Source organism: Pelobates fuscus, chromosome 10 (assembly GCF_036172605.1).
Source record: "Pelobates fuscus isolate aPelFus1 chromosome 10, aPelFus1.pri, whole genome shotgun sequence".
NCBI lineage: Eukaryota > Metazoa > Chordata > Amphibia > Anura > Pelobatidae > Pelobates > Pelobates fuscus.
In genome coordinates, this window is record NC_086326.1 from 88,891,577 (window position 1) to 88,918,136 (window position 26,560).

Genomic DNA, 26,560 nt, shown 5'->3' on the forward strand with positions numbered 1-26,560 from the left:
GTTATTCTGGCAGCTAATTTCTTTTCGCTCCTGGTGAGGGAGTCTGTAGGTTTGGTTAGCAGCATTGTCTAGGTGTCCACAGGGATGGTCTTAGCGATAACTCTTTCTATGAGTAGGTGTACCTCTATCCACAGGGGCTTGAGTTTGGGGCATTGCCACCAGCAGTGGAGGTAGGAGCCTGTTTCCCTGCATAGCTTCCAACATAAACCATTGGGTAGTCTGCCCATCTTGTGGAGTCGATATGGTGTCATATACCAACGGTATAAGGTTTTATAAGCCTGCTCCTTATGAGTGACGCACACTGTGAGGGAGCCTATTGCTGCTGAAATCTCCGACCAGTCGCTTCGGTCCTCCGGTGGTCAGATGTCTCTTTCCCACACTGCGACCTAGGTGAGGTTGATTTGGGATGTGTGTGTGGTTAAAGTATTGTAGATGTCGGATATCTGCCCTACGTGGATGGGGGGGTCGAAGCATTGCTTTTCGAATGGCGTCCGTGGTGCTGTCCCAGCTTGTTTGATCCTGAGCATCTGTGCTAGGTCTCTTAATTGTATGTAGTGGAAGTAATCCGAAGTGCAAGTGATTCCGGGTTGGGAAGGGCGTTGTATTCAAATATCTCACCTTAGCGGTATAGGTGGAGCAGTCTGGAGATGTCCCTCTGATCGAAGTTGATGAAATGTTTCGGGGTCATTCCCGGTGGGAAAAGTTTACTGCGGTAGGGTTTTTGTGACTGGTGCGAGAAATAATGAGAGGTTTGTCCCACAGAGCCTGGGTATGTGTCACTGCAGGAGAAGTAGGCGGTGGTAGCGGTCTGTGTGCTGGGGTACCCACATATACAACAACGGTGGGAAGAGAGGGTAGGTTAAGGGGTGCGAGAAAGGCGGATATTTTTGTCAGATGCTTCAGTTCTTGGGTGTATGGCGTAGAGGAGTGGTTTTATAATTTGGTGTAGTACTGTAGTAAGGTACTTGCTATGTTCTCTGGTTGGTTCGTGAGCTCTCCTTCTTGTGTGTGGATTTTAGAGATTCGCTTCTTTCCCCGCTTTTTTTGTGTGCTAGGAGGGTGTCTGCCTTGTTACTCTTTTCATATAACTTCTGTTTGGTCCACATGATGTTTCGCGACACATTTGTTGCCATTAGAGACTTTATTCTGTCTCGTGTGGCTCTCAGTTGGTCCAGGATTGGTTTGGTCGGTTGTTTGTGGATCGTTTCAAGCCTCCTGAGGTTTGCTAGGGCATCTCCTAGGTTTTGTAAGCATTGCCTTTTGAGGGCAGTAACCATCAAAAATAAGTGGCCTGTGATCGCTTTGTGAGCAGCCCATACCATCGCTGGGGAGACGTTGTCCATGGTGTTTTTAGCGAAGTAGTCTCGAATGTTGGTCGTCAAAGTGTAGTTGGTTGCTTTGTGCCGGAATATCATGGGGTTGAGACGCCAGATCCAGGGGCGGACTAGGTTGGGTATTTTGATTGTCATGGTGACCTCCTCGTGGTCTGATCAGGCTATGGTGCCTATGCTCGTTTGGAAAGTCCAAGGTTGTATAGCGGGCGATGTGAGAAATCCATCTATTCTGGAATATGAGTGGTGTGTGTGCGAATAAAAGGTGTAATCTAGAGTGGAGGGGTGCTGGAGTCACCAGACGTCGATTAAGGACGATGTGGCCAGAAATTTGGCGTAGAGTTTGTCGTTCCTGGTCGTCGTTGGCGTTCTGCCGGTTGGGGTGCGTCGGTCAATGGTGGGCGTATAGGTCGCGTTGTAGTCTCCCCCAATGTTCAAGTGTTTAGTTGGTACTCTAAGAAGGTGGGTCTGAAGAGCTCCCAGAATGTAGCGTTTGGGATGGTCGGGGTGTAAAGGGAGCACATGGCCAGCTTTGTGGTGCCCACTTGTCCAGTGAGGAAGGGGAATCTGCCTGTTGGATCTTTGATGACCTGAATGTCTTCAAGTGGGCATGAGTTGCAGAGCAGAATCGCAACTCCTTTCATCTTGGGTTCCGTGGAGTTAGCCAGGTAGCTTATTTTGAAGTGTCTATTGATGAGGGGGAAGTGTTTCCGGTTAGTGGAGTGCATTTCTTAGAGCACTGCTCCTGTACGGTTTGCCCAGCGTAGAATGCCATGGTGTTTGCCAGGGGTATTGAGGCCTTTCACGTTAATGGAAGTAAACTAAAGTTTAAGGGCTGGTGGTGCCATTTCTCAGTTACCATCAGCATGGGCCATTTCGTGTAGGGTAGGGTTAAACGGAGTGGGGAGGGGGGGGCAGGGAGGCAAGAGAAAATCCTGAGGAGCGGGAGAGGGGGTAGCGGCAGAGTAGGTGAAGAGGTAAGAGGTATGGAGTTGAGAGAGAGAAGGCCAGGAATCTAATAGGAGAGGGTTTGGGAGGGGAAGAGGGTTGGTGTTGGCACTCAAGGGGGGGGGGGTCCAGTGCGCGGGGCGGTCCATACCAGAAATGTACTAGTAAGCTTAGGGTTGGGATTATCAACCTGGCCAGGGCTGTCAAAGGATCTGTTGGGGGTAATCCCAGAGTCTGTACCATCTCTGTCGGAGCGAGAGAGGAAGGTTCTCAAGAGTCGAGAGTCGGGCAGCCCCTTGAGACTGTCAGGGCGGTCTGTGTGGTGTCAGGGAGACCTGGCCATAGTGGGGGGAGAGTCTGGTGGTTCGTCAGTTTAGTGAGTTCGGTAGCTCTGAGTGGGGCAGCTTTACCTATATGCAAATATCATGACATAACATCACATCAACCTCAGCCATCAGATTATAAATGTGTGGATGCAGGGTGGCCCCTGCGTTACCCTTGTAGCCGGTTGGCTAGCGTTCAATGGCAATGATCAGAGATATAGTCCGGAGGTGTCAGTTGGTGGAGCAGTTTGTAAGGGTTGGTTTGAGTTGCAGTTTGTGAGTTGTGGTCATGTAATGTGGATAGGGAAAGTTCTTGCAGGAAAGGGAAAGTTCTTGCATCGGTGTTTTCTCTGGCTGTTTAGGCTGTGGAGTGTGAAGGTTGCGATGGGAATCGGGATGGAAGACGGTCGATGTCTCTTGCAGGCCTTCGTTGACTTGAAGTCGGTGGGTGCTGCGGCACAGTGTGGTGATGCACCTGAGGTGGGAGTTGTGGTAAGTCCAGGCTACTGAGGAGTGTGGCTACCTCCGTCGGTTGCGTGATAGTGTAGAATTTATTTTCCATGTGGACAACGAGCTTGAAGGGGTGACCCCAAGTGTGTCTAAGGCCATGGTGGCTGAGGTGCTGTGTAAGTGGGCGTAGGTCTTTTCGCCTCTTCAGCGTGCTGGGCGCAAAGTCCTGGTACAGTTGGATTTGCACGCCGTCCAGCTCCACAGGGTTGTCTCTGGCAGATTGCATCAGTCTCTCCTTGATATAACATCTCGTGGGATTGCAGAGTTGGCGCCGGGTGCTCTCAAGGCGCAGTGAGCGCAGTCCATCAGAAGGTCCGCTGCAGAGGCCTTGGGCAGGAGGTTTGGGAAAACCGAGGTGAGAGAGTCTGGGAGCAGCTCATTGGAGACTGTTTCTGGCAATCCCCTTAACCGGATATTGTTCCGGTGTGTCCTGTTATTGAGGTCTTCGTTGGATTCTTCCAGGGTGCGTATCTGCTCTCTCAGTTCTTGGATATCTGTGTCATGGGCATGTACAGTCTCCACCACCTCTTCCATCTTGGTTAGATGGCCCGTTAGAATAGGGCTCAGCCTCTTGTCCAGATCCTCAGCGACTGATTTTCTAAAGTCTGCCAGGAAGTCCTTCATGTCTTTTCTGGTTAGCGGGGTCTCTGGCCCATCTGAGGCCACAATGTTGCTAATTTTTGAGTCTGACTCAGATTGGGAATGTTCCAAAGATGGCGCTGGGGCCTTCTCGGGCCTAGCACGGCTGCCTAGTTCGCCTTATAGGAAGCGCCGGCCCTGGCCGGGAGTGGTTTAATTGGTAAAGGGGATATGAGAAAACCATAGTTATTACTCAGCTAAGGGGAAGGTATTTTGTAGGCTTATCTTTTTATCTTACTTTTTGAACTTAATCTAATCTTGTACACACTTGAGAGATGATGAACTGTTTTCCCTATGATTCTCACAAGACCAATGATCTTGAAAGGGTTAACAGCACACCGCCACTATATATAGCTGTTCAGAGGAAATAATGGCGATAGCCATTATCTATAAATGGCGAAAATAACTTGTCAATAATTAATTATGATTATATTTTATTCTTGACAAGTTGTTTATTTATTTATTTCACAACTATCCTGTTCAAAAGTTCCATAGATTAGACAAAGAAAAGTTTTCTGGACATTTTTCAGATAGAAATAACTGATCTGACAGTTAAGTTTATTGCTTTGGGATCCTTGGGATTGCTTTAGAATCATAATGTTATCGGGTTTTTTTTCCTTTTACTGCAAGCTATTGCTTGATGGACTCCATCTGAATGTCTGTTTTGTTTTTCCCTTTACCTCAATTCACCTGCAAATTAACTTGTTTTCTTCAACTCAAAACTTGTTGAAGTACACAAAGAAAAACACAGTTCAGTTCTTCTTAGATTTATTGTTCCTGTTTGATTGTACATAAAAATAAAGTCCAATAAAAAGTTTTAATCTAACTATATATGAACTTTGCAATAACATTTTACACTTCCTGGCCCCATCGTTTTTTAAATTCTTATTAGCCAAAGAGGTATAGTTGCTTTACCATGCCAAATGTAGGACCAGTTTATATCTCAGGATTGTAGTTTTGTGTCAAATCACTCTCTCATTTCCAAGCTTGGAAAAATGAATACTAATGAATTGAATGATAATAACTTCGAAGAAATATTTGGACATGATAAAAAGCTCAATGTGTTCATCTTGATAAAACGTGTATTATTGTTGGCATCATTAGACAATGGTAGTTCGATCCAGTCTATCCTTAATCATCAAAGCTCATGGACTCCTGGAATTCAAACATGGAACAAGGAAGGATAAAAGTAACTAGCTGGGATCTAATGAATTCATTGGAAAACTGTGGTTGCACGTACCAAAATAGTTAGTACTGCACTAAACCCAACTCTAGAGTTCATTGCCATCCAAGGTTGGACAGATTTGGTTGGACAATATAGAAGGGTTTCCGTACTGTATGCAACTTTTTTGATTTAGGAGTTCTCTCAATAACTGCATATGACACATCTGTTTAATCGGTTAAATTGTTATTATCCTTTAGTAATAAGTGATTATGCCCTCCGAAATTCCTGCTTGTACTCGTAATTACCTTCGTTTGATGTCTATTCCGTTGCGTGAACAATTCTATCTTTTTAGATGTAAACATTGAGATCAACATCAGCAAAACAAAGACTGGTAATTCAGAGTAGTTTTAAAAGAAGTGACCCTTAATATAAATATACTGTAATTCAAAATGCAGAGTTTATAAGGGGTTTCCATGTCTCATTCGATTTGTAACATTATGTTTCATCCAAAAATGTCAAAACACAGAATACATGCATTGAGTAATTCATTCAGTTGTTCTTCTCAATTAGATATTGAAAGTTGTCATAACAACAATGGAGGCTGCAGTCATTCTTGTGTACCTGTTGATGACTCATATGTGTGCCAGTGCCCCCGTGGGCTGATATTATCTGAGGATAATCACACCTGCCAAGGTATGAGATATCATTTCACTTAATACATTTCCATATTTTTTACCTGATTCATTGAAACATTTATACTTTGGGGGAAAAAATATCCACACTGAATTCCACAGGACCTTAACATGAATGGATATACATATATTTATTTAATAATTGAATGAGACACTTTTTTCTAAACTGAGGATAGTGGAAGTGGCATTGCATTACTGTTGTTTTGTAAAACCAACCGTTTCAGTGCTGTGTAATTAATTTGCAAATGCTGCTTGGACATGACAGGTAGTTAGGTAAGTGGATATGCGACTCATGGAAAAATACATGAGAATTAAAAGGAGGGTAATGCATGAGAATTAAAGGGGGTGCACTTGTTGCAGTGTACCCATTAGCCTCACCTTTGGAGGAGCATTTACTCTCACTGAAAACCACCCACCTAGCATGTTAACAGCATGTGTGGCTGTTAACAACATGAACCCACACTACCTATCAAACCACCAAACCCCAAATAGTTAACATTCACCTATCGTGCATTCTGTAACACACTCACAAATTTCCAACCTGTTACATACCATCACCCAATCACATTCACCTCTAGCGACACACCCTGCCACATACCTCCACACACCAACACCAGCAAGCAGCTGATTCACTCAGCCAATGAGCTAGCCCTGCTCCAAAGGGCTTAGCTCAGGTGAGCTAACAGAATCTCCTAAGCCGAAGCGTTCAACTCTCTGTCAGAAGTTGTGGAGGTAGGTAGGAGGGCATTGGGGACACTACTTAAGAAATAAAACCATTCTAAAATCGTTTGACTACTTACAATTGGGTCACCAGTGCACTCATGACACTATAAACACTATAGTAGCTATGTTGTCTGCAGTGTTCTTTGAAATATTCAAAAATATAAAATACAGTGCGTGCATTAGTGATATGTTCTTCATAATCTTTACTTTTTCCAGTTCCTGTACTTTGTAAGCCCAGCTCTATAGAAGTGTCTGTTCCCAAGGAATTAGTCGGAGGTCTGGAACTTTCTCTGTCTAATTCGTCATGTAAGGGATTGTCTAATGGGACCCATGTCAACATTAACTTTAACCTGAAGACTTGTGGAACCACCATAAATGTGAGTAAACACAAACATGTTCTAAAATGTTAGCTAGTGACATGCAAATAGTCAAATAAGGAGTCATACTCTGGATGCCATGCACATTTTAACTATTGTATAAAAATATGCACCAACATGGGCCTTGTTTTTATTTGATGGAACCAGCTTCAGAAATAATCAAAATCTGTTAGAATTTTTTTTCAAATGGTTTATCTAAAGAAGTTACCAGTAAAGTCTATGAAAATGTTTGTAGATAAAAAAACAAAATACAGATTATCTACTGTGTCTGTTAAAATGTTTTGACAAAGGGTTTTTCATAAACAGGTACTCATCAATATTTCCTATCGTAATATGCATACATTGCATAGTTTTCTGAATACAGTTCTTAACCAATATTTTGAAACATATATAACAAAATAAACAGTCATAGAGAAACTCTCCTCCTAAGATGTCACAACACCGGTGCTGGGATTAGTGTTCGACTCATCATAAGACATTCATTTTAGCCCACAAAGGGGGTCTCTACTCACGACACCTGTGCCAATGGTCATTCCAGAGGAGTAGGAGTAGAACAAAGAGAAAGGAATAAAGAAAAAGTTACAAGAAATGAAGGGGGGCAAGGGTGTTTATATGAACATTTATAGGCGCACTATCTGAGTGTGATCCATCCAGTGTAGTGTACGTGCATGTAGTAGTGTCTGTGTAGTGCACGTAGTGTTTGATAAGTGCTGGGGGCCTAACCCCCCTCCCTGCCTCTTACCTGTGGGCTGGAAGGGGAGGGACAGTGTCAGTATAGGAGGGCAGTGTGTAGGAAGGTGACAGTATAGCAGGGCAGTATGTAGGAAGGTGACAGTATAGGGGGTCAGTGTATAGAAAGGTGACAGTATAGCAGGGCAGTGTGTAGGAAGGTGACATTATGTGGTGCAGTGTGTAGGAAGGTGACAGTGTGGGGGGAAGTGTATTGGAAGGTGACAGTGTGGGGGGCAGGGTGTAGGAAGGTGACAGTGTGGGGGGGGGGAGTGTATTGGAAGGTGACCGTGTGGGGGGCAGGGTGTAGGAAGGTGACAGTATGGATAGGCAGACTAACAGAAAACATGCCCTCACTAATACACATTTACTGACAGTCATTGTCTGACACACATGTTCACTAACAGACCCACACTGACATGAACACACTCTCAGAGACACATGCACTCACTGACATACACTCACTAACAGACATACACACATACATTCACTAACACACTCACTAACATACACACAAATGGCAGATACACACTGACAGTAACACACAGATTCAATGACAAACACACAGACGTCACTGACAGACACAGACTCTCTGATTTGACACACTCACAGACAGACACATACAAATTCACTGACAGACACACACACATTCACTGACAGACATAAACACACACATTCACTGGCGGAGACACACACATTCTCTCACACACACTCACAAATTACTAATATTATTATTTTAATTTGTCCACCCAGCTTCCCTACCTTTGGGAGAGCTGTAGTGGATCTGTACCTGGAGTGCAGTGGGGTGGCTGTGAGCACATCAGAGGCGGTGAGGGAACTGTAATCCTCCTGCTCTGCTCCCTCGTCAGACCTACTGTCTGTGTATTTGCCGCTTGTAATATGTGTGTCCTCCCTGTATTTAGCCTATTGTACCCTGCTCCCCATTCGGGAACGTTCATAAGTGTGAAACTGCAAGGGAAGTAATTAAAGAGTGCTGCCCTGGGTGGCCGCACTTTTGTATAGACAAACGGCACCCTGGTGGAGCATTCGTATCCCAAAAGGAGACACTTCACTTGCCTGGTTTCAGCACAGGGATCCCGCAAACGGAGATGGTTCACGACAGGGACCGTTGTGAGGGTTCCTGAAGTTGGTGTGGGCACTGGCTAGTTTAGTGGGCTTTTCTGTGCCTAGGAGACAAAGGGACGATCCCTTTTCCCGCTTTTTGGCTGTCAGGCACAGAGGCTCCTGGAAAGAAGCCCCCCCCCCTGTCGTCTGGTGTAGGAAAACATGTGTTTGGGTGGCGGGCTTTGGGGACAGAGAGAACGAAGTCTCTTTCGCACGCCGGAAACGCAGGGAGGAGGAGGATCCTGGGATGTGACCCTGTGTGTGTGTCGGAAATCCCTTGCATGGGGTTATGCATAAAAGCCGAGTGTGGCACAATAAAATTGTGTTGTACCTCCATAACTAGGTCTTGTCCAGTTACTGGGGGAGAAATGGGTCTCCTTGCATTCTAAGGGGTTCCAGAGTGGCGGAATGAAGGCCATAGCAGAGGTAACCAGTCGAGTTACCCGGAGTCCGCTACAATGACGTCATATTCTGGCTCCTGTCATCAGTAGATGGCTCGCTAGGGAGCAGAGCAGGAGGATTACAGCTCCCTCGCTGCTTCTGACGTGCTTACAGACGCCCGCCTGGGGGGTCCATAAACTGCTTCCTCCAAAACAGGAGGAAGCACTGGGGTCATCCATGTGGGCACTTTGGGATAGATAGAGCCAGGTCGGGCCTTGGCCCTTAGGTGCCCTGTGCGAAAAATCACACACACAGGCTTACAGTCACACACAGGCAGAGTGTGATGTACACACAGTTATAGTGACACAGAGGCACACACATAAATACAGTCACACACAGTTACAGTCACACAGAGGCACACCATAGGCACAGCCACACACACACAGAGGCAGACAGTCACACACATATTTACAGACACACACAGTTACAGTCACAGATAGGCACACAGCGAGACACACACACACACAGAGGCAGACAGTCACACACACACACATTTACAGTTGCACACACACAGAGGCAGACAGTCACACATACACACACAGTTGCAGTCATATACAGGCAGACAGACAAACACACATGCAGAGAAAGACCGTCTCACACACAAACACACACACAGGCAGACAGTCAAACGCAGACAGTTACAGTCACACACAGCCACAAAGCCACACACACAGAGGCAGACAGTCACACACACACACACACAGGCAGGCAGTCAAACACACACAGTTACAGGCACACACATAGAGGCAGACACAGTCACACTCACACACACACACACTTACCTCTGTCCATTATGGGCTGGAGTGGAGGCAGCGATGTCACTGGCCATTGCCACAATATATTTAATGTAATTCTCTTCATCTGTCAGTTTTATTGTTGTTGCCAATCAGTGTACACTGTATAAACTTATTTTTCTCTCCCATCACTCCTCTGAAATTGTATCCTTCTGTCAATTGTTACATTGGCTTCCTGTGCCCTATAGGATTCAATTCAAAATTTTTACTTTTACCTACAAATCTTTCAACAACTCTATACTTCTCTACATTTCTTTACCAATTCATAGATACACCCCTTTTCAGCCACTCCACTCTGCCGATGACCTTCTGCTATCCGCATCTCGTACCCATACCGCTATCTCACTCTTACAGGACTTCTCGCAAGTTAAGAGGTTTTAAAAGTTCACCTCTTCAAAATAGGCTATGGACTCCCAAGGTAACTGGCATTATTCTCTAATTTGGTACATTGGTAATATACCAAATTAGGCAGCTAATTAGTATATTGCTCACTAATTTGGTATACTTATGTGGAATTCCCATATTTAAGGATACCAAATAAGGGAGCGTTTCTTCATTCTCCTGTTGTAGCATTTGGATATTCATTATTCAGACTGATGAACAAATGAGTCAATTTACATCAGAATTGTGATCCATCTAAAAACAAATGCCCAACTCTAGTAACTAATAGTATTACTGCAATTATTTCATAGTTTGTGAAATAGCTCAGTTGTTAGTGCTCCAGCATCAACATCTCAAGAATCCTGGCAATTTTATTTGAGTTCATAAAGATAAACCTAATATCATTCCGATAGGTATTATTTACATAAATGGAGTGGCCGAAAAGGGGTGTATCTATGAATTGTTAAAGAAATGTAGAGGAGTATATAGTTATAGGGCACAGGAAGCCAATGTAACAATTGACAGAGGGAGAAGATTTCAGAGTACTTGAAAGCAAAGTGGTTCATGGTTAATTAATTAAATATCATTATTATTTGCAGGTGATAACTGATAAGATCATTGCCACAAACCTAATTACGGGAATGCCAAAGCAAACTCCTGGCAGTAATGGGGACATCATCATTCGTACCAGCAAACTGCTAATCCCAATAACTTGTGAGTTTCCCAGACTATATACAATCTCAGAAGGTTATGTACCCAACCTCAAGAACTCACCACTGGAAATCATGGGCCGTAACAGAGGTACCTTCCCTTTCACACTGGAGATATTCAAAGATAAGGATTTTGATGAGCCTTACAAAGAGAACCTCCCAGTGCTCAAACTCAGAGACTCGCTTTACTTTGGAATTGAACCCATTATGCGTGTGAATGGGCTGGAGACCCTTGTGGAGAACTGTTTTGCCACCCCAACATCTAAAAATGATGAGATCCTGAAATACTATTTAATCCAGGATGGGTATGTGCTTCATAGTTTTATATCTCTAGTTGAACGGGTTGATTTGTAATGTTTTTTTTGGAAAAAATTGAGATTGCATATATAGTTTAATTATAAGAATTTAACCAAATCATTAGTGATATACATTTTAAGATCATTTTGGTGGGTGTGAGATTAAATAGTTACATTGGAATATAGATGGGGAAAAAATGCCCAGGACCATCAATGTCCTTCTGTCATACATCCCTGTTTTTGATACTGATCCAAAATAATTAAATAAAGCAAAAAGAGTCCAGATTTTGTCGCAATACAGACTAATGGGAACCAGCACGTCATGATAAGTCAAAATGGCATTTTTCAAGTTTTCAAAGACTTGAAAAAGACCGTTCTGACTAGCAAAAATATTGTTATAATGTGCTGATTTACATTAAAGTCTGCATTGTGAAGAAAGCTGTGTGCCCAGACTATTTGCTTTATTGAAGAGTCTGGAGAAGCAGTGTACAACTGTTACTTGAATTTGAGATTGAGTTTAGGATATTTTGAGAATCACTAGGTATAAAACTAACAGAGAAAGGTTGCGCCAAAGTTAAAAAAAATAATCAGTAAAAACTATACAACAGTAAAAATAATAATAAAAAAATAATGAAAATAATAATAATAATAGTAAATAAGTTCCAATGTGTGTCAGAAGGTCAAATGGTTCAAGTCTCTAATTCCGCTGTGGGGGTGACTTCTCTTGTTGTAATGGTTCACACCGTCTCGTGATATGGAAGACACAAGAAGAGAGGACCAATCGTGCGGAGTGTATTACAGTAAACGTAGTAGTATTAAATAATATGTATTTCACTCACATTTAGATGAGCTATAGCCAGCTCTGGGTTTGTAGGCATATAGCGGAATAATCCCCGCTTACAGGATGTGTTGGTGCTTGTCCTCCAGGGGTTTGGTCCAACTTTCAGAAGAAGAAGATAAAAACAGCAGATAGTGCTCTCTGATGGTATTTTTGGAGTGATGAATAAAATAAGATAAAATATACTCACAAAAGAAGTGCAGGTCTCACTGCACTTTTAGGTAGCGTTAGTGGTATAATCCCCACTTCAGGATATATAGTATAAAAATGCCAGGAAAGATAATTACCGTATATACTCGAGTATAAGCCGACCCGAATATAAGCCGAGGCCCCTAATTTTACCCCAAAAAACAGGGAAAACTTATTGACTCGAGTATAAGACTAGGGTGGAAAATGCAGCAGCTACTGGTAAATTTCTAAATAAAATTAGATCCTAAAAAAATTATATTAATTTAATATTTATTTACAGTGTGTGTATATAATGAATGCAGTGTGTGTGTGTGTATGAATGCAGTGTGTATATGAATGCTGTGTGTGTATGCAGTGTGTATATAATGAATGGAGTGCAGTGCGTGTATATGAGTGTTGTGTGTGTATATGAGTGCAGTGTGTGTATAATGAATGCAGTGCAGTGTGTATGCAGTGTGTATATAATGAATGCAGTGCAGTGTGTGTATATGAGTGCAGTGTGTGAGTGCAGTGTGTATATAATGAATGCAGTGTGTATATAATGAATGCAGTGTGTATGTATGAGTGCAGTGTGTATATAATGAATGGAGTGCAGTGTGTGTATATGAGTGCAGTGTGTATATAATGAGTGCAGTGTGAATGCAGTGTGTGTATGTGTGTATGTATGTATGCAGTGTGTGTATATAATGAATGCAGTGCAGTGTGTATGAGTGCAGTGTGTGTATGTATGAATGCAGTGTGTATGCAGTGTGTATATGAATGCAGTGTGTATATAATGAATGCAGTGCAGTGTGTATGAGTGTGTGTATGAATGCAGTGTGTGTGAGTGCAGAGCATTGGTGGGGTGGGCATTTTATTAATTATTATTATTTAATTATTATTGTAATATATATATTTTTGTAATGTTGTTATTATTTGTTTTATTATTATTATTTTTTTTTTATTTATTTATTTATTTTTTCGTCCCCCCTCCCTGCTTGTTAGCTGGCCAGGGAGGGGGGCTCTCACTCCCTGGTGGTCCAGTGGATGGGCTGTAGGAGGGGGGCTGTCAGGAAGCTGTAACTTACCTTCACCGCAGCTCCTGTCAGCTCCCTTCTCTCTCCTCCGTCCTTGCAGCTCCCAGGTCAGCTTCCTCTGCAACTCTCGCGGCCGCGCGGAGCGTTGCCACGGTAACCCGTGGCAACGCTCTGACCCCGCGGCTCTCGCGAGAGTTGCAGAGGAAGCTGACCTGGGAGCTGCACGGACGGAGGAGAGAGAAGGGAGCTGACAGGAGCTGCGGTGAAGGTAAGTTACAGCTTCCTGACAGCCCCCGGTCCTTGTCTGTATTATGGCAATGAAAATTGCCATAATACAGACAACTGACTCGAGTATAAGACGAGTGAGTGTTTTTCAGCACAAAAAATGTGCTGAAAAACTCGTCTTATACTCGAGTATATACGGTAAAATAATAAAAATTATAGTTGTGTATAAAAAATGATAATGGTGCATATATCTAACCAAAAAATCATTTATTATTTTAAAACACAATATAAAATAACCATATTGTGTTTTAAAATAATAAATGATTTTTTGGTTAGATATATGCACCATTATCATTTTTTATACACAACTATAAATTTTATTATTTTAATTATCTTTCCTGGCATTTTTATACTATATATCCTGAAGTGGGGATTATACCACTAACGCTACCTAAAAGTGCAGTGAGACCTGCACTTCTTTTGTGAGTATATTTTATCTTATTTTATTCATCACTCCAAAAATACCATCAGAGAGCACTATCTGCTGTTTTTATCTTCTTCTTCTGAAAGTTGGACCAAACCCCTGGAGGACAAGCACCAACACATCCTGTAAGCGGGGATTATTCCGCTATATGCCTACAAACCCAGAGCTGGCTATAGCTCATCTAAATGTGAGTGAAATACATATTATTTAATACTACTACGTTTACTGTAATACACTCCGCACGATTGGTCCTCTCTTCTTGTGTCTTCCATATCACGAGACGGTGTGAACCATTACAACAAGAGAAGTCACCCCCACAGCGGAATTAGAGACTTGAACCATTTGACCTTCTGACACACATTGGAACTTATTTACTATTATTATTATTATTTTCATTATTTTTTTATTATTATTTTTACTGTTGTATAGTTTTTACTGATTATTTTTTTTAACTTTGGCGCAACCTTTCTCTGTTTTCTACCTTGTATTCCTTGTATAGAGGGTTAGAGGGTTACCCTCTATAAGGTCGCTGCCTGTCCAATATATTACTAGCGCTAACCTACACCCCTTTTTCTTTTATAAAACTAACAGAACCAAGTAGCATAAATGTCATGAGGAAATGTGATTGGCTGTTTGTAGGTAATAACTAGCAAATGTATTGCCATGACTTAGAAACAACTACCCAATATTTTGTGTATTAAACATATTTATATAACTTTTATTTGAAATATATGATGCATAGCTCACTTATAAATACTGTATAGGAAAAAAACAGCAGTTTTGTGTATAGATATTTTTTTACATAAAGATACATAAAAAGTAAAAATATATGTAAATTTACCCAACTCTTCTTTTCCAGTTATTCGTACATAATTTACAGCAATGTTTGGGGATACATTTTAGAGCAAGCATGTCAAACTCGTGGCGACCAATTAATATTTCGGTGAGCCACGAGTTTGCCATGCTTACTAAGGCAGAGTAGGCACCTGCTCGCCCCATATTGCAGGTGCCTACTCTGCCAAATTTACCCAGCCGGGGGAGGAGAGATCACTGACGGCTGCGAGGGAGCTTAGTCTTCCTGCTCCTCACTGCTCCTTTGTGTGTGCCCTCTATAGTGATGCTGGGTGCTGGAATATGACATAATTCCAGCACCTGGCATTACTAAACTGCGTGTCTGAGGGAGCAGTAAGACTGAGCTCCCGAGATAAGATCAGGGAGAGGCCTCACACCAGCTCCCAAAGGTAGGGAGCAATAAATAAAATGATGTGAGTGTCTGTCAGTGTGTGTCTGTCAGTGAGTGTGTGTGTGTCAGTGTGTGTTGTTCAGTGTTGCGATGGCCACGGCTGGACAGTGGAGGACCTGGAGGTGCACAGAGGCACGCAACACCACGTCACATTCTGGCGTGACGTCAACGTGCTCCACCTTCACAGGGTTTCAAGAAGTAGCAGGAGGATCCGTTTGGTACAGGAAGCGGACAGCGCCATTGGGGGTATACCAGAGGCTGGACTCTGGAGTCGCATACTGGAAGCGGCAACGTGGAGTCTGCTTGTTGGCTATTATTGTTTGTTTGTTTTTTAAACAAGGGCTGGGGTTTAGTAGAGAGGGTTGCTTGGATTTAGTATAGAGGGGGTTGCTTGGATTTAGTATAGAGGGGGTTGTTGGGATTTAGTACAGAGGGGGGTGCTGGGATTTAGTACAGAGGGGGGTTCTGGGATTTAGTACAGGGGGGGGCTGTTGTTTTGTTTTTTTATACTGTACTTTTCAAAACAAACCTAAATTTCTATGAAAATTTAAGGTTTCGCCTTTTTTTGTAGCCCACATAAACTTAAACCTTGTTTATGTGGCCCGTGCTAGCATTTGAGTTTGACATGCTTGTTTTAGTGGCTATACTGTTACCCTTACCTTGTAACTTGTAATATTTAAAATACAAGGAGACAACTTTTTTTTTGTCACGTATAGTAGATGTGACATAAACGAGTACTAAGAAATGGTCATGTCCTGCTCATGCATATTTGTAAAAAACTTCATGGAATTTTTAAGAATGTCACTTTCTAAAAATGGTAGAAGGTAAAATGCATTCTGTAGGTACATGGTTTGCGTGTTCATATACATAGGTCTGTCTGCACATTGATTTGCGTCATTCTTGCTAGCCCAGAACATAAAGTGCGTTGTTGCAGGAATTGGGCTTGTGAATCTGTCCTGTAATATAACATACATTTTGCTCTGAATAAATAGGCATGGTGTAGCAGTGTCCGGTGACATTATTATCACCAGAAAGACGAATGGTGCGTTGAATGGAGCAGGAGGTCACAGATTGCATTCCTAAATTTCAGGAGCAGCATCCAGCAGCAGCAAATGTCCCTGGAGTTCAGCTGCAAATTGTGCCTCATATGGACCTCATATTTACCAATGCTATAGTGGTAAAGACTAAGGAGATCATAAAGAGATTTAGCAGAATAGCATTCATTTTGTCCTAGCAAATAGGCTGCTCGAGTTTATAGAAATTGTATTCTCTACAAAGTAATACGTTAAATGACTTGGCATGACTCAAAAGTTTTGTTTGGCATACAACTCCTGTAACTTGATTTAGGCTTTAGGTTTAGTCAGTTTTGGTTTAATACTGTTTGGAATTGTAGAGCAGGTTTAGTAAAGACTGAGAGGAAGTAGATCTTTTAAGTAGGTTTTAGTATGCTCTTGGACCAGACTAGCGCATTGAATGGGTGTTTTTGTTTTGAATTATAGTTTTTAATTGGTGTAGAATCAGGCCATCGCTGGTGCGTAGTAAACTGTATTTGCCAGTAGCATTACATTCCATAACACGTAATTTTATATATATTTTTTAGAACCAACATACTAAACAGAGCTGTTTGGGGTATGTGCTGATTAACACATTGTCTCATCTAATTTCCTGTCCAAATTTCTGTGGTTTTCTTTAGCAAATTATTGCTAATTTAAACAAAGCTTTTGGGAGAGAACCTGCTTTTGTCGCTTTTAAAAAGTAAACCTCACAATAAATGTTATGTTTTTTTCTGCTCTCTGAAGCATACAGAATATTATCAACATTGCTGGATAGTCTAAGCACCAAGAACACACTAATAATTAAAGAAGGACCCTTAAGGAAATAGGTGTCCTAGACAGGGGGGCGACCAAATTCTCATAGGGAAGGGGCTCTACCATTATTGCTTCAAAAGGAGTAGAGTAAAGTAAAGAAAAGTGCACAACCTAGAAGAAAATGGGGAGCATTGTCTAAACAGTGCTGAAGGGTATATACTCTCTAATAAGATAGAAAAAAATGTAAGAGGGTACAGAGATAGCCCTAGAGTATTGATCAGTAGAGCTGAAAAGGCAGTGAATAAACTGGAGAAAGGGAGAGATGAGGAAAGGAGGTCCTATGAACGAATACCCAGATCTATAAATGCCTCAATAATTCTCGCCGTAAGGTACCTCAGCACCATGGACAAGCCACTAGTGCTTACCTGAACCACTCTCCGTAACCTAGTCAAAAAGAAATAATAAAACTACCCAAAAAAAAATAAAAAGTGCTACCAAGTGTAGTGGATAAAAAGTAAAAGCTCGACGCGCGTTTTGGCGTGTCAGGAGCAGGTCTCTTTCACTAGTGTAAATCTTTCTCAGGAAATACAACTCTAGTGGTTGTCAGACAGGCTACCACTAGAGCGGCTTCCTTCTTAAGACCTTCAATTTTCCAAGATCTTCACATTTGGGCTATTATACCATGCATAAAAATGGCAACTTGTTCAATGCTTCTCCCAGAGAAGCGTCAGATTCAATCCATCTAATAGACACGCAGTAGAGCACAGTGATTGTTGCTGCTGCGCCATGTTTTCTCTAGTTTCTTTATGAAGTACATTGCTTTGGATATCATGACTCATAATCTCACCAAGGGCATTTTGTTTTTAAACAAAGGGGAATCTAAACATAATTAGGAGCATATCTAACATCTAAACATTTATCTATCTAACATCTAAAATAATTGCTTTGTGATGATATTTAGAAAGCCAAAAAGATAACGCTAATCAAATTCATACAATCTGCAAAATTATTGTAAACGATAATAGTAAGTTAGAAAATTATGCCCATTAATGAGTTAATCATTACTTAGATTGAGGGTATTTTATTCATTTATTTCTAACATTGTGGTTTTGTATCTAGATGTGTCTCAGATGAAACTGTGAAACAATACACATCAAAGGACCATCTTGCCAAGCACTTTCAAGTCCCTGTGTTCAAGTTTGTGGGGAAAGATAACAAGGTAAATCAAATTATGCCTAAAGAGATCAAGAACAATTTAAACAGTGGTACACGTGCACCTGGTAGGAATTATTTTAGAATTTTCTTTAAAAAAAAGTTAAAATGTGATTATATCTACTAGTATCCATCAAGTCAGCATAGATTTTAAAACCTTAAAAAACAGAAATAGAAACTTTAACAGACCAAACGATTCCCTCCTACTAATACTATACTGTTCCCCTTTTTAGGGATATTTCCTAAAGACGTGCCTATAATGTCATTGCTAGCACACTAACTACCATGTGTTGATACTTAGCATACATACAGTATTAAAAATAACAACACAAAAAAAATTAGACTCCACCCGGTGGTGTAGGCTGATTACCCAAGTGGACAACTGAAATGCCCATCACCCTGGACTCCTGCTAATCACTGCAAGTGTTATAACATTTACCAAAACTGGTGCTAGATTTGCAAATGTCAAGTCATGCCTTAGCCTCATCGCATAATACTTAGCAAAGTTTTAATAATTGTGTTTCCTCAGTTAACTACTTGCGTATAATCTATGCTAATTAACATGTCACTATATAATAATCTCTTACACGAAGCCTGTTAACAGAGAGTCTGACACCTTATAGCCTTCCTGGGGAATGTCATAGCAGTGATATTGGCTAGTAGGGTTAACCTAATTCTCTATTGTTTAGCAAACTTGTCACTAGACGAAGCTACTTTAGTTTACTCTTTCGTGCTATCTTTAATGACATGACAACCAACAGGATATTGAGATTGCCTACCTAAACTTCTTAATTTCAAAGATGCCTAGCCTGTGATAATTTAAATTCAGCATACGCCAGCTTAATCGTTATGTCTTCATCTTACCTTGTGTTAAAAAAAAAAAAAAAGAGGCTCCCAATATTCGGAGACGACGTATGGTGAACTATGATTTCCCATCTTGTATGACTCATTATTGTCTCCCCTTCTTTTTTCTGTACCCGTATAATTTAATGGCTCAATAAAAGAAAGATTTACAAAAAAAAATTAGACTTCCAAATCTAACTTTAAATCTAAACAAGCCAGCAAGTATGTGTCATATTTGTTAGAAGCACACTGTAAATATATATATAGTCTATACAAGGAAATTGGATTAATGAAATTCTACCTACAAATGGTTAATATGTGAGTTGCACAATCCAATTCTGTGCTACAAGAGCAGTAAGGAAAGACATCTATGTATTCTGTTTTTGGAGTAGAAAGCACTTCAGTGGATCTTAGATAAGAATTGTTTTCTCAAGGTGTAAAGGTTATTTTTCTATCCGTGCACAGATTGAGATAATCTGAAGTATGGTAATCAGTATTTCAAAATAAAAATAGGTTGTGTGGGTGAACCGCAAGAACAATATTCCTGGCAATGCTGTGTAAATTATTCTATTGTGATAAAAGGCCTGGAATATGCATTTCCTATGGTGAGCCCATAATTCTCCAATGCTCTTAAACCTTGCAAATTTACATTGAATTTTTATTGAATAACTCATATGCAGATAATGAGGTGTCTTTGTATACTAAAACAGGTTTGACACTGTGTGGGCTAATCAAACAGCAATCACTGTTCACAAACATGAACCTCAAAAATTACAAGAAACTCAACTAAGATTAGATTTGATTAATATTATTCTATCACTGGACTTGCGGGTTCACCTTCCAAGTGGTCCCCAACTGCCAATTCCTTATTCATCCAGAAGAACGATGAGGGGTTTTCATGGAGATTAGAAATGGAATGAAAACAAATGAGGGAGTGAAAAAGGGTTAATAAAATCTATGGTTGGGGCTCTTGTTACCCAAATGACACCCACCACAGACATATTCTACCACTGACCAGATGATGGACAGAGTAATTGTCCTTGTTCATCAAAAAGAAAACAGAGGGGGGGCGTGGCCACGGCACCGATGAGACTAGCAGCCTGAGAGCCGAGCTCCGTCCGAGACAGGGACTAGTAGCCCGAAACACGCCGAAAAATACGCACAATGACAACCAAAAAACACTGCAGCACCTCAGCGGAACAAAATGGCGCCCGCGACCAACGCACGAGGCAGCCAACCTCTCAGCCCGTCAGCATCAGAGGGCTCGATCGAGGAATCGGACCTGAGAACACTGATAACGCAACTCCCATCGAAAAAAGACCTGGCGGACATGTTCCAGAGGTTAGAAAACACCTTCAGTGAAAAGCTTCAAGCAGTAACTGCCGACGTCCAGGAACAAGGAGCTAGACTGCAGGCCCTAGAGGATGCAGGCGAAGCTTCTGAACGCCTGTGGTCGGAGTGCCACACTACACAAAATCTATATTCAGAAGCCTTACTTTACCTGCAGAGAAAATTAGATGATGTGGATAACCGAGGTCGGCGCAACAATCTGCGGGTGAGGGGAGTGCCAGAAGGACCGGAGGGCTCCTCAGAAAACCCCATACAGGTACTGACTTCCCTTTTTAACCTGATACTCGCCAGACCGCTGGATACAGCGATTCATTTTGATAGGGCTCACAGAGCTATGAGGCCCAGGAATTTACCGCCAGACAGGCCCCGTGACCTCATATGTCGCCTACAGAATTTCCCATTAAAAGAAGAAATACTCAATAAAGCCCGACAAAATAGAGATCTAAAGCTGGAAGGCCACCCTGTGGCAGTTTTTCAGGACTTATCACCATCTACCTTGCAGGCTAGACGTGCGCTGAAACCGGTTACCCAGGCACTTCTAGGGAAACAAATTAAATTTCGCTGGAACTTTCCTTTCACACTCACAGTGGTGCACCAGAATGAAACATATACCATAACCACCCCAGCAGACGTCCCAGACTTCCAAAAGGCATTGGGCCTCCCTCTCAACGAAATAGAGGACTGGACGGGCATATCAAATGGGCATTTCACTCAACCGCAGCAAAGACCCAAATGGCAGAGGTCACCAAGGAAACGCAGACGGCAGAACCAAACGGGTGCTGAAGCATCAACCTCAGCCAGAGAACCACCGGCCTGAAAAAGACACTAGCGTTACACTCATATCCTTTACCGTTTCTAGCTTGCTCGCTGAGGACTCTCAATTCTCAAGCTATTGAGCTAAGTCTCAAATGTTTACCTTTAATTTCATTGGTTGATTATTGCAGCCGCTAAGTTTTATTGTTTTTCATCGCTGGCTACGTTAGCCATTAAATATTTATGTTCTAATGCACGCAATAATCGAATAGGGCACATGATAATCTGAGACCGGGTATACACAACGGGACACAGGGACTGACCCTCGCTCAGAGGTTTTATGGTCCTTGAGGTCCCGGTAACATAATTCGCATTAACCCTCAGAACCCTGTTGAGGCACAGCAGTCTCCACACCCCCCCAGAGAGGCGCTTGAACCTACTTGGGGACACGACTGGGTCTCCCACAAGTGCAGCGTCAACTCCTTGTCGATATGATGCACAAGCACCATATCTTTGTACATAGTTTACGTTTCTCCCCCCTATCTCTCCCCATCCCAGATCTCCTCTACCTGGTCCTGCAGCAATACCATTCTCTTCTGTGTAGGAGAGGTCAACTACACTTAGATGGCACAAATTAAATTGATGTCCTTGAACGTGAGGGGCCTAAATTTCCCAGAAAAACGCAATATTCTAGCACAGGAAATAGACAGACAGAGAGCACACATTATATTTCTTCAGGAAACACACTATAGAGGTAACTTCCAGCCAAAGCTTAGATCCAGAAACATCCAACAATCATACTATAGCAATTATGGAGGCAGTAAATCCAGAGGTGTGGCAATACACATAACTGCACGAGCAGCTCTCATAGATACGAGCATCAAGATTGATCCAAGGGGAAGATTTTTATTTGTTAAGGGGACATGTCAAGGTTCGCTGATCACACTTGCAACATATACGCACCAAACGCAGACCAGGGCTCCTACGCCAGATCTTATCTCACTAAACTGGAGGAATTTGCAGAGCGTATTGTGATAGTGGGAGGCGACTGGAATATGGTCCTTGACCACTCAAAAGACAGCTCCTCTAGTATTGCAGATAATAAACGCCACCAGCGTAGCATATTGGCAAATGCGCTATACTCCCATCAGCTAATGGACTGTTGGCGCCTCCTTCATCCTCAGGGCAGGGATTATACGTATTATTCCCCGGTGGCGAAAAGCTACTCCAGGATTGATATGTTTCTCCTAGGCCACAGACACCTCCACATCCTGCAAGACGCAGATATAGGCAACATTACATGGTCGGACCATGCCCCGATATTTCTGACTATAATATTGCATGCCGCCCCCTATCAAACGTCGCATTGGCGTATCAACGAGACCCTCCTAGACGACCCGAGGGTTTTAGAAGACGTGAAATTGTCCCTCCTCAATTATTTCATAGACAATGACTCAGCAGACACATCCGATACATGGGTATGGGAAGCACACAAAGGGGTCATTAGAGGCATTTTAATAAAATGGGGCTCTAGGATCAAAAGAGAGAGAACTCTTAAAATAGCTACTCTGTCTGACGCAATACACGAACAAGAAACTCGACACAAAAACGACCCCACTCAGGACACCTTTAAAAAACTGACAGCCCTTCGAATAGAACTTCGGTCCATCCTGTCATTGAAAGCTCACAGATCGGCTCAACTAACGAAGAGCTCCTTCTACGCATGCGGCAATAAGAGCGGGAAGCTACTGGCCCGTGCGTTGAAGGCCAGGCTCCAAAAATCCTTCATATCCACGATAAAAAACAAAACGGGGACACAATGCCACACCACTAATGATATTGCAGAAGCATTCCGTGACTTTTATCATACCCTTTATAATCTCACCCCCCCACAACAACACCCCTCAATATAAAAGAATATCTGAGCACGAATCTCCGCTCTAGGGTACCAGACGAAATAGCACACGCACTAGACGAACCATTCTCCCCTGCGGAGCTTTCCCTCGCAATCAAGACGATGCGGAAAGGCAAAAGCCCAGGCCCGGACGGTCTAACCGCCCGTTATTATCAGACACTAGCAGAGGTACTGGAACCACACTTCCTTAAAATGCTCAATGGGCTGGGACAGGACTCCGCCCTACCCCCACCGATGCTACGAGCCTCTATTACCATTATACCCAAGCCTGGGAAGGACCTTGAGATGTGCGGCAGTTACAGGCCCATATCTCTTAACTTAGATCTTAAATTAATAGCCAAATTAATAGCAAACCGCATCAAACCCCTATTACCAGATCTAGTCCACCCTGATCAAGCAGGTTGTGTGCCGGGTCGCGAGGCCAGGGACAACACCTAGAAAATATTAAATATAATACACGCGGCACACACGGCTCGCAAGCCGACGTTACTGCTAGGTATAGATGCTGAGAAAGCATTTGACAGGGTGGACTGGACTTATCTCTTCAAAGTACTAGAGGGAATAGGTTTTGGCCCGAAATTGAGGAACTGGATACAAATCCTGTACAGAGGCCCAACAGCTTGTGTCCGTGTCAACGGACAACTATCCGCCCCTTTTCAGATAAATAACGGGACCCGCCAGGGTTGCCCACTCTCGCCCCTACTATTTGTCCTGGCAGTCGAGCCTTTTTTAACAGCTGTTCGAAACAATACCAAAATCCGGGGTTACCAATATCCTGGGGAAGAGGTGAAGGTATCCGCCTTCGCGGACGACGTCCTTTTCACTATCACAGACCCGCTCAATACTCTTACACAGGTACAATTGGAAATAGACAAATTCGGATCCCTATCAAATTTTAAAATCAACTCAGCGAAATGCGAGATCCTAGGGATCTCTGTCCCTCCGAGCTTACAAACTCGCATCCGACAAACACATAACTTCTCCTGGACGAAAATAGGACTCACGTACCTAGGAATACATCTAACGGCGACACAAAACAAATTATACACACTAAACTACCCCCCTCTTATGGCTACCATCAAACGAGACCTCAAAAAGTGGGATCTACCCCACTTTTCCCTAATGGGCCGAAATAACATAATAAAGATGATGATACTGCCGAAGGTGTTATACTTGCTCTAAGCCCTACCTATTCCTCTCCCAGGAGAATTCTTCCGAACCATGAGATCCATATTTACACGCTATATGTGGGGAAACAAACACGCCAGAATAGCTTATTCCACACTGACATCCACTCCAGGAAGGGGAGGGTTGGGATTACCCCACCTATACAGGTACTATGTCGCTGTCCTACTCACACGCATCTGGGAATGGACAGATATGACCAAGAGGAAATCGTGGTACGGGTTAGAACAGAGCTTCGCGAAGGTCCCACTCCACACGCTGCCGTGGCAGACGTGCCATCTTCATAAAATATCCCCAACCCCCCACCCTTTGATACATAACACCCTCAGGGTGTGGAGACGACATAAAGATGACTGGGGTCTCTCCCCAGGAATTTCCCCATACTTCCCTATAGCAGCCAACCCAGACTTCCACAACGGCCAGGGAAACTCCATTCTATCCAGATTACTGGGGACCCCAAACCCCGACATCTCAGCACTTGTGACGGAGGACACCCCTCCCAAACCTAAAGCATTCCCCAAACCCAACAGGCAAGAAACACTTCTAGAAATCATGGGTGGGGCCCAACTGACCAACTTCCTGACTCACTCTGTACTCCCTCACTGGCACGCAAGGGACGAAACACCATTCGAACTTCTATGCACCCAAGGGCACAAACGCAGACGGCCCCTCTCAACCATATATCGCATGTTACACACAGCAACAGCAGCTCAATCCAGACCCGCTTTCCAACGCCAATGGATGAGAGGCCTTCACATCCATATGGCAGACGAGGATTGGGACCATATAATGACTATGGGAATCAGAACCCCACTCAGCATAGCATGAAAGGAAACCTTCTATAAGAGGGCTACGAGGTGGTACAGAACACCCGTACAGCTACACTCATATTGGCCAGCAGTCAGCGATGAATGCTGGAGGTGCGGAGAGGCACGGGGGGATATGGAGCATATTTGGTGGACCTGTAAGTCCATCATACCATTCTGGACACAAATCTTAGCGAATATTACTAGAATGCTACCCAGGCAGGCACAGCTGTCCCCCTCCCAAATCCTCCTCGGATGGCCTCGAGCCTTCAAGGAACCATCCAAACAACAACTCCTGAACTTTCTTCTGGGAGAGGCTAACGCTCTGATTCCACGGTTCTGGCGACAAACTGTGATACCATCAAGGGAGCTATGGATCCAGCAAGTAGAAAAAATCAGGGAACTAGAGGAGATACATTGGTCTACTCTGGGGAAGAGGGGCAGATATCCCACCCCCTATTCCGCACCCATACAAACATTTACACAAAGGGGTTATGCAGGATTGACGTAATGGTGCATTTGTAAAGTTTGGTATACTATGTGCTTTGTTAAAGCTCCCCAATATGTTACCACTGTGAATGACCCTTATTCTTTGTTCTGTATCCCTCATTTAAAATTTGTTTGAAAACTAAATAAAAACAGATATTAAATAAAAAAAAAAAAAAAAAGAAAACAGAGGGGTATTTTGTTCCTTGGCCAACAATAAGGGATAATGACCTCATAACTATATTTGTTTTGTTGTTTTATATCACATTGGGTGGGAGACAGCATGCTACACTAGTTAATATACAATATTTTTTTCATTATCTCCCGTACAGGAAGTATTTTTACACTGCCAGATCCTGGTTTGTGGAGCAACAGACGAACGATCTCGATGTGCTCAAGGATGTCGCCAACGCATGCGTAGAGAAGCAAACATACAAGAAACAACCAGCCCTGTGGCAAATCATATCCTTACTGGAGGTCCCATCATAATAGACATGGAAGAGTAGTTTCATCTCTGAAATGCAATGCTGTATATAAAGCTTTGATTTGTGGTTACATTCCCTCTTCAAAATGTGGGGCATAGCTGTTCTTGCTGTTGCTTTCATTACATTTTTATCTACAGCAGGCAGGCTTTTTGTTGTTTCTTTAAACTATGGTTAACAGATTGAATGTTTAACTTAAAAGAGCTGATCCCTCATCAGAAAAGCTAGAAAGACATACAGAGTTTTGTTAATCATTTGCATTCCAGACACACAAACATAAGAGGTACAAACAAAAAAAGACACTTAGGAAAATAAAAATGTGTTTCATACAAACCGTGCCCAGATACTATTAACTAAACCCTGAAAATACTTATAATCTGTGTATCATTATAATTATGGTTTCCAGGTCACCAGTTCAATATGCTGAACTATGAAATACAAGTTGACAGCTATGGAAAAAATTGAATGAAAAGTAACATATGTCAAATGAACAAACATGAAATGAAACTTGTTTTTCGTTTTTTTTTTTTTTAACCCACCA

At 42.6% G+C, this 26,560-nt stretch overlaps 1 protein-coding gene across 1 annotated transcript in view; it reads left to right on the forward strand.

Moving 5' to 3' along the window:
- Window positions 1-26,526, forward strand: part of OIT3 (oncoprotein induced transcript 3) — a 63,367-nt gene extending 36,841 nt beyond the window's left edge. Inside the window, exons 5-9 of the mRNA XM_063433980.1 lie at window positions 5,487-5,609; window positions 6,548-6,708; window positions 10,778-11,193; window positions 18,107-18,206; window positions 25,870-26,526. Coding sequence (XP_063290050.1) covers window positions 5,487-5,609; window positions 6,548-6,708; window positions 10,778-11,193; window positions 18,107-18,206; window positions 25,870-26,043 — 974 coding nt within the window. The 3' untranslated portion in view covers window positions 26,044-26,526. The remainder of the gene's footprint in view (window positions 1-5,486; window positions 5,610-6,547; window positions 6,709-10,777; window positions 11,194-18,106; window positions 18,207-25,869) is intronic.
- The last annotated feature ends 34 nt before the right edge of the window (window positions 26,527-26,560 follow it).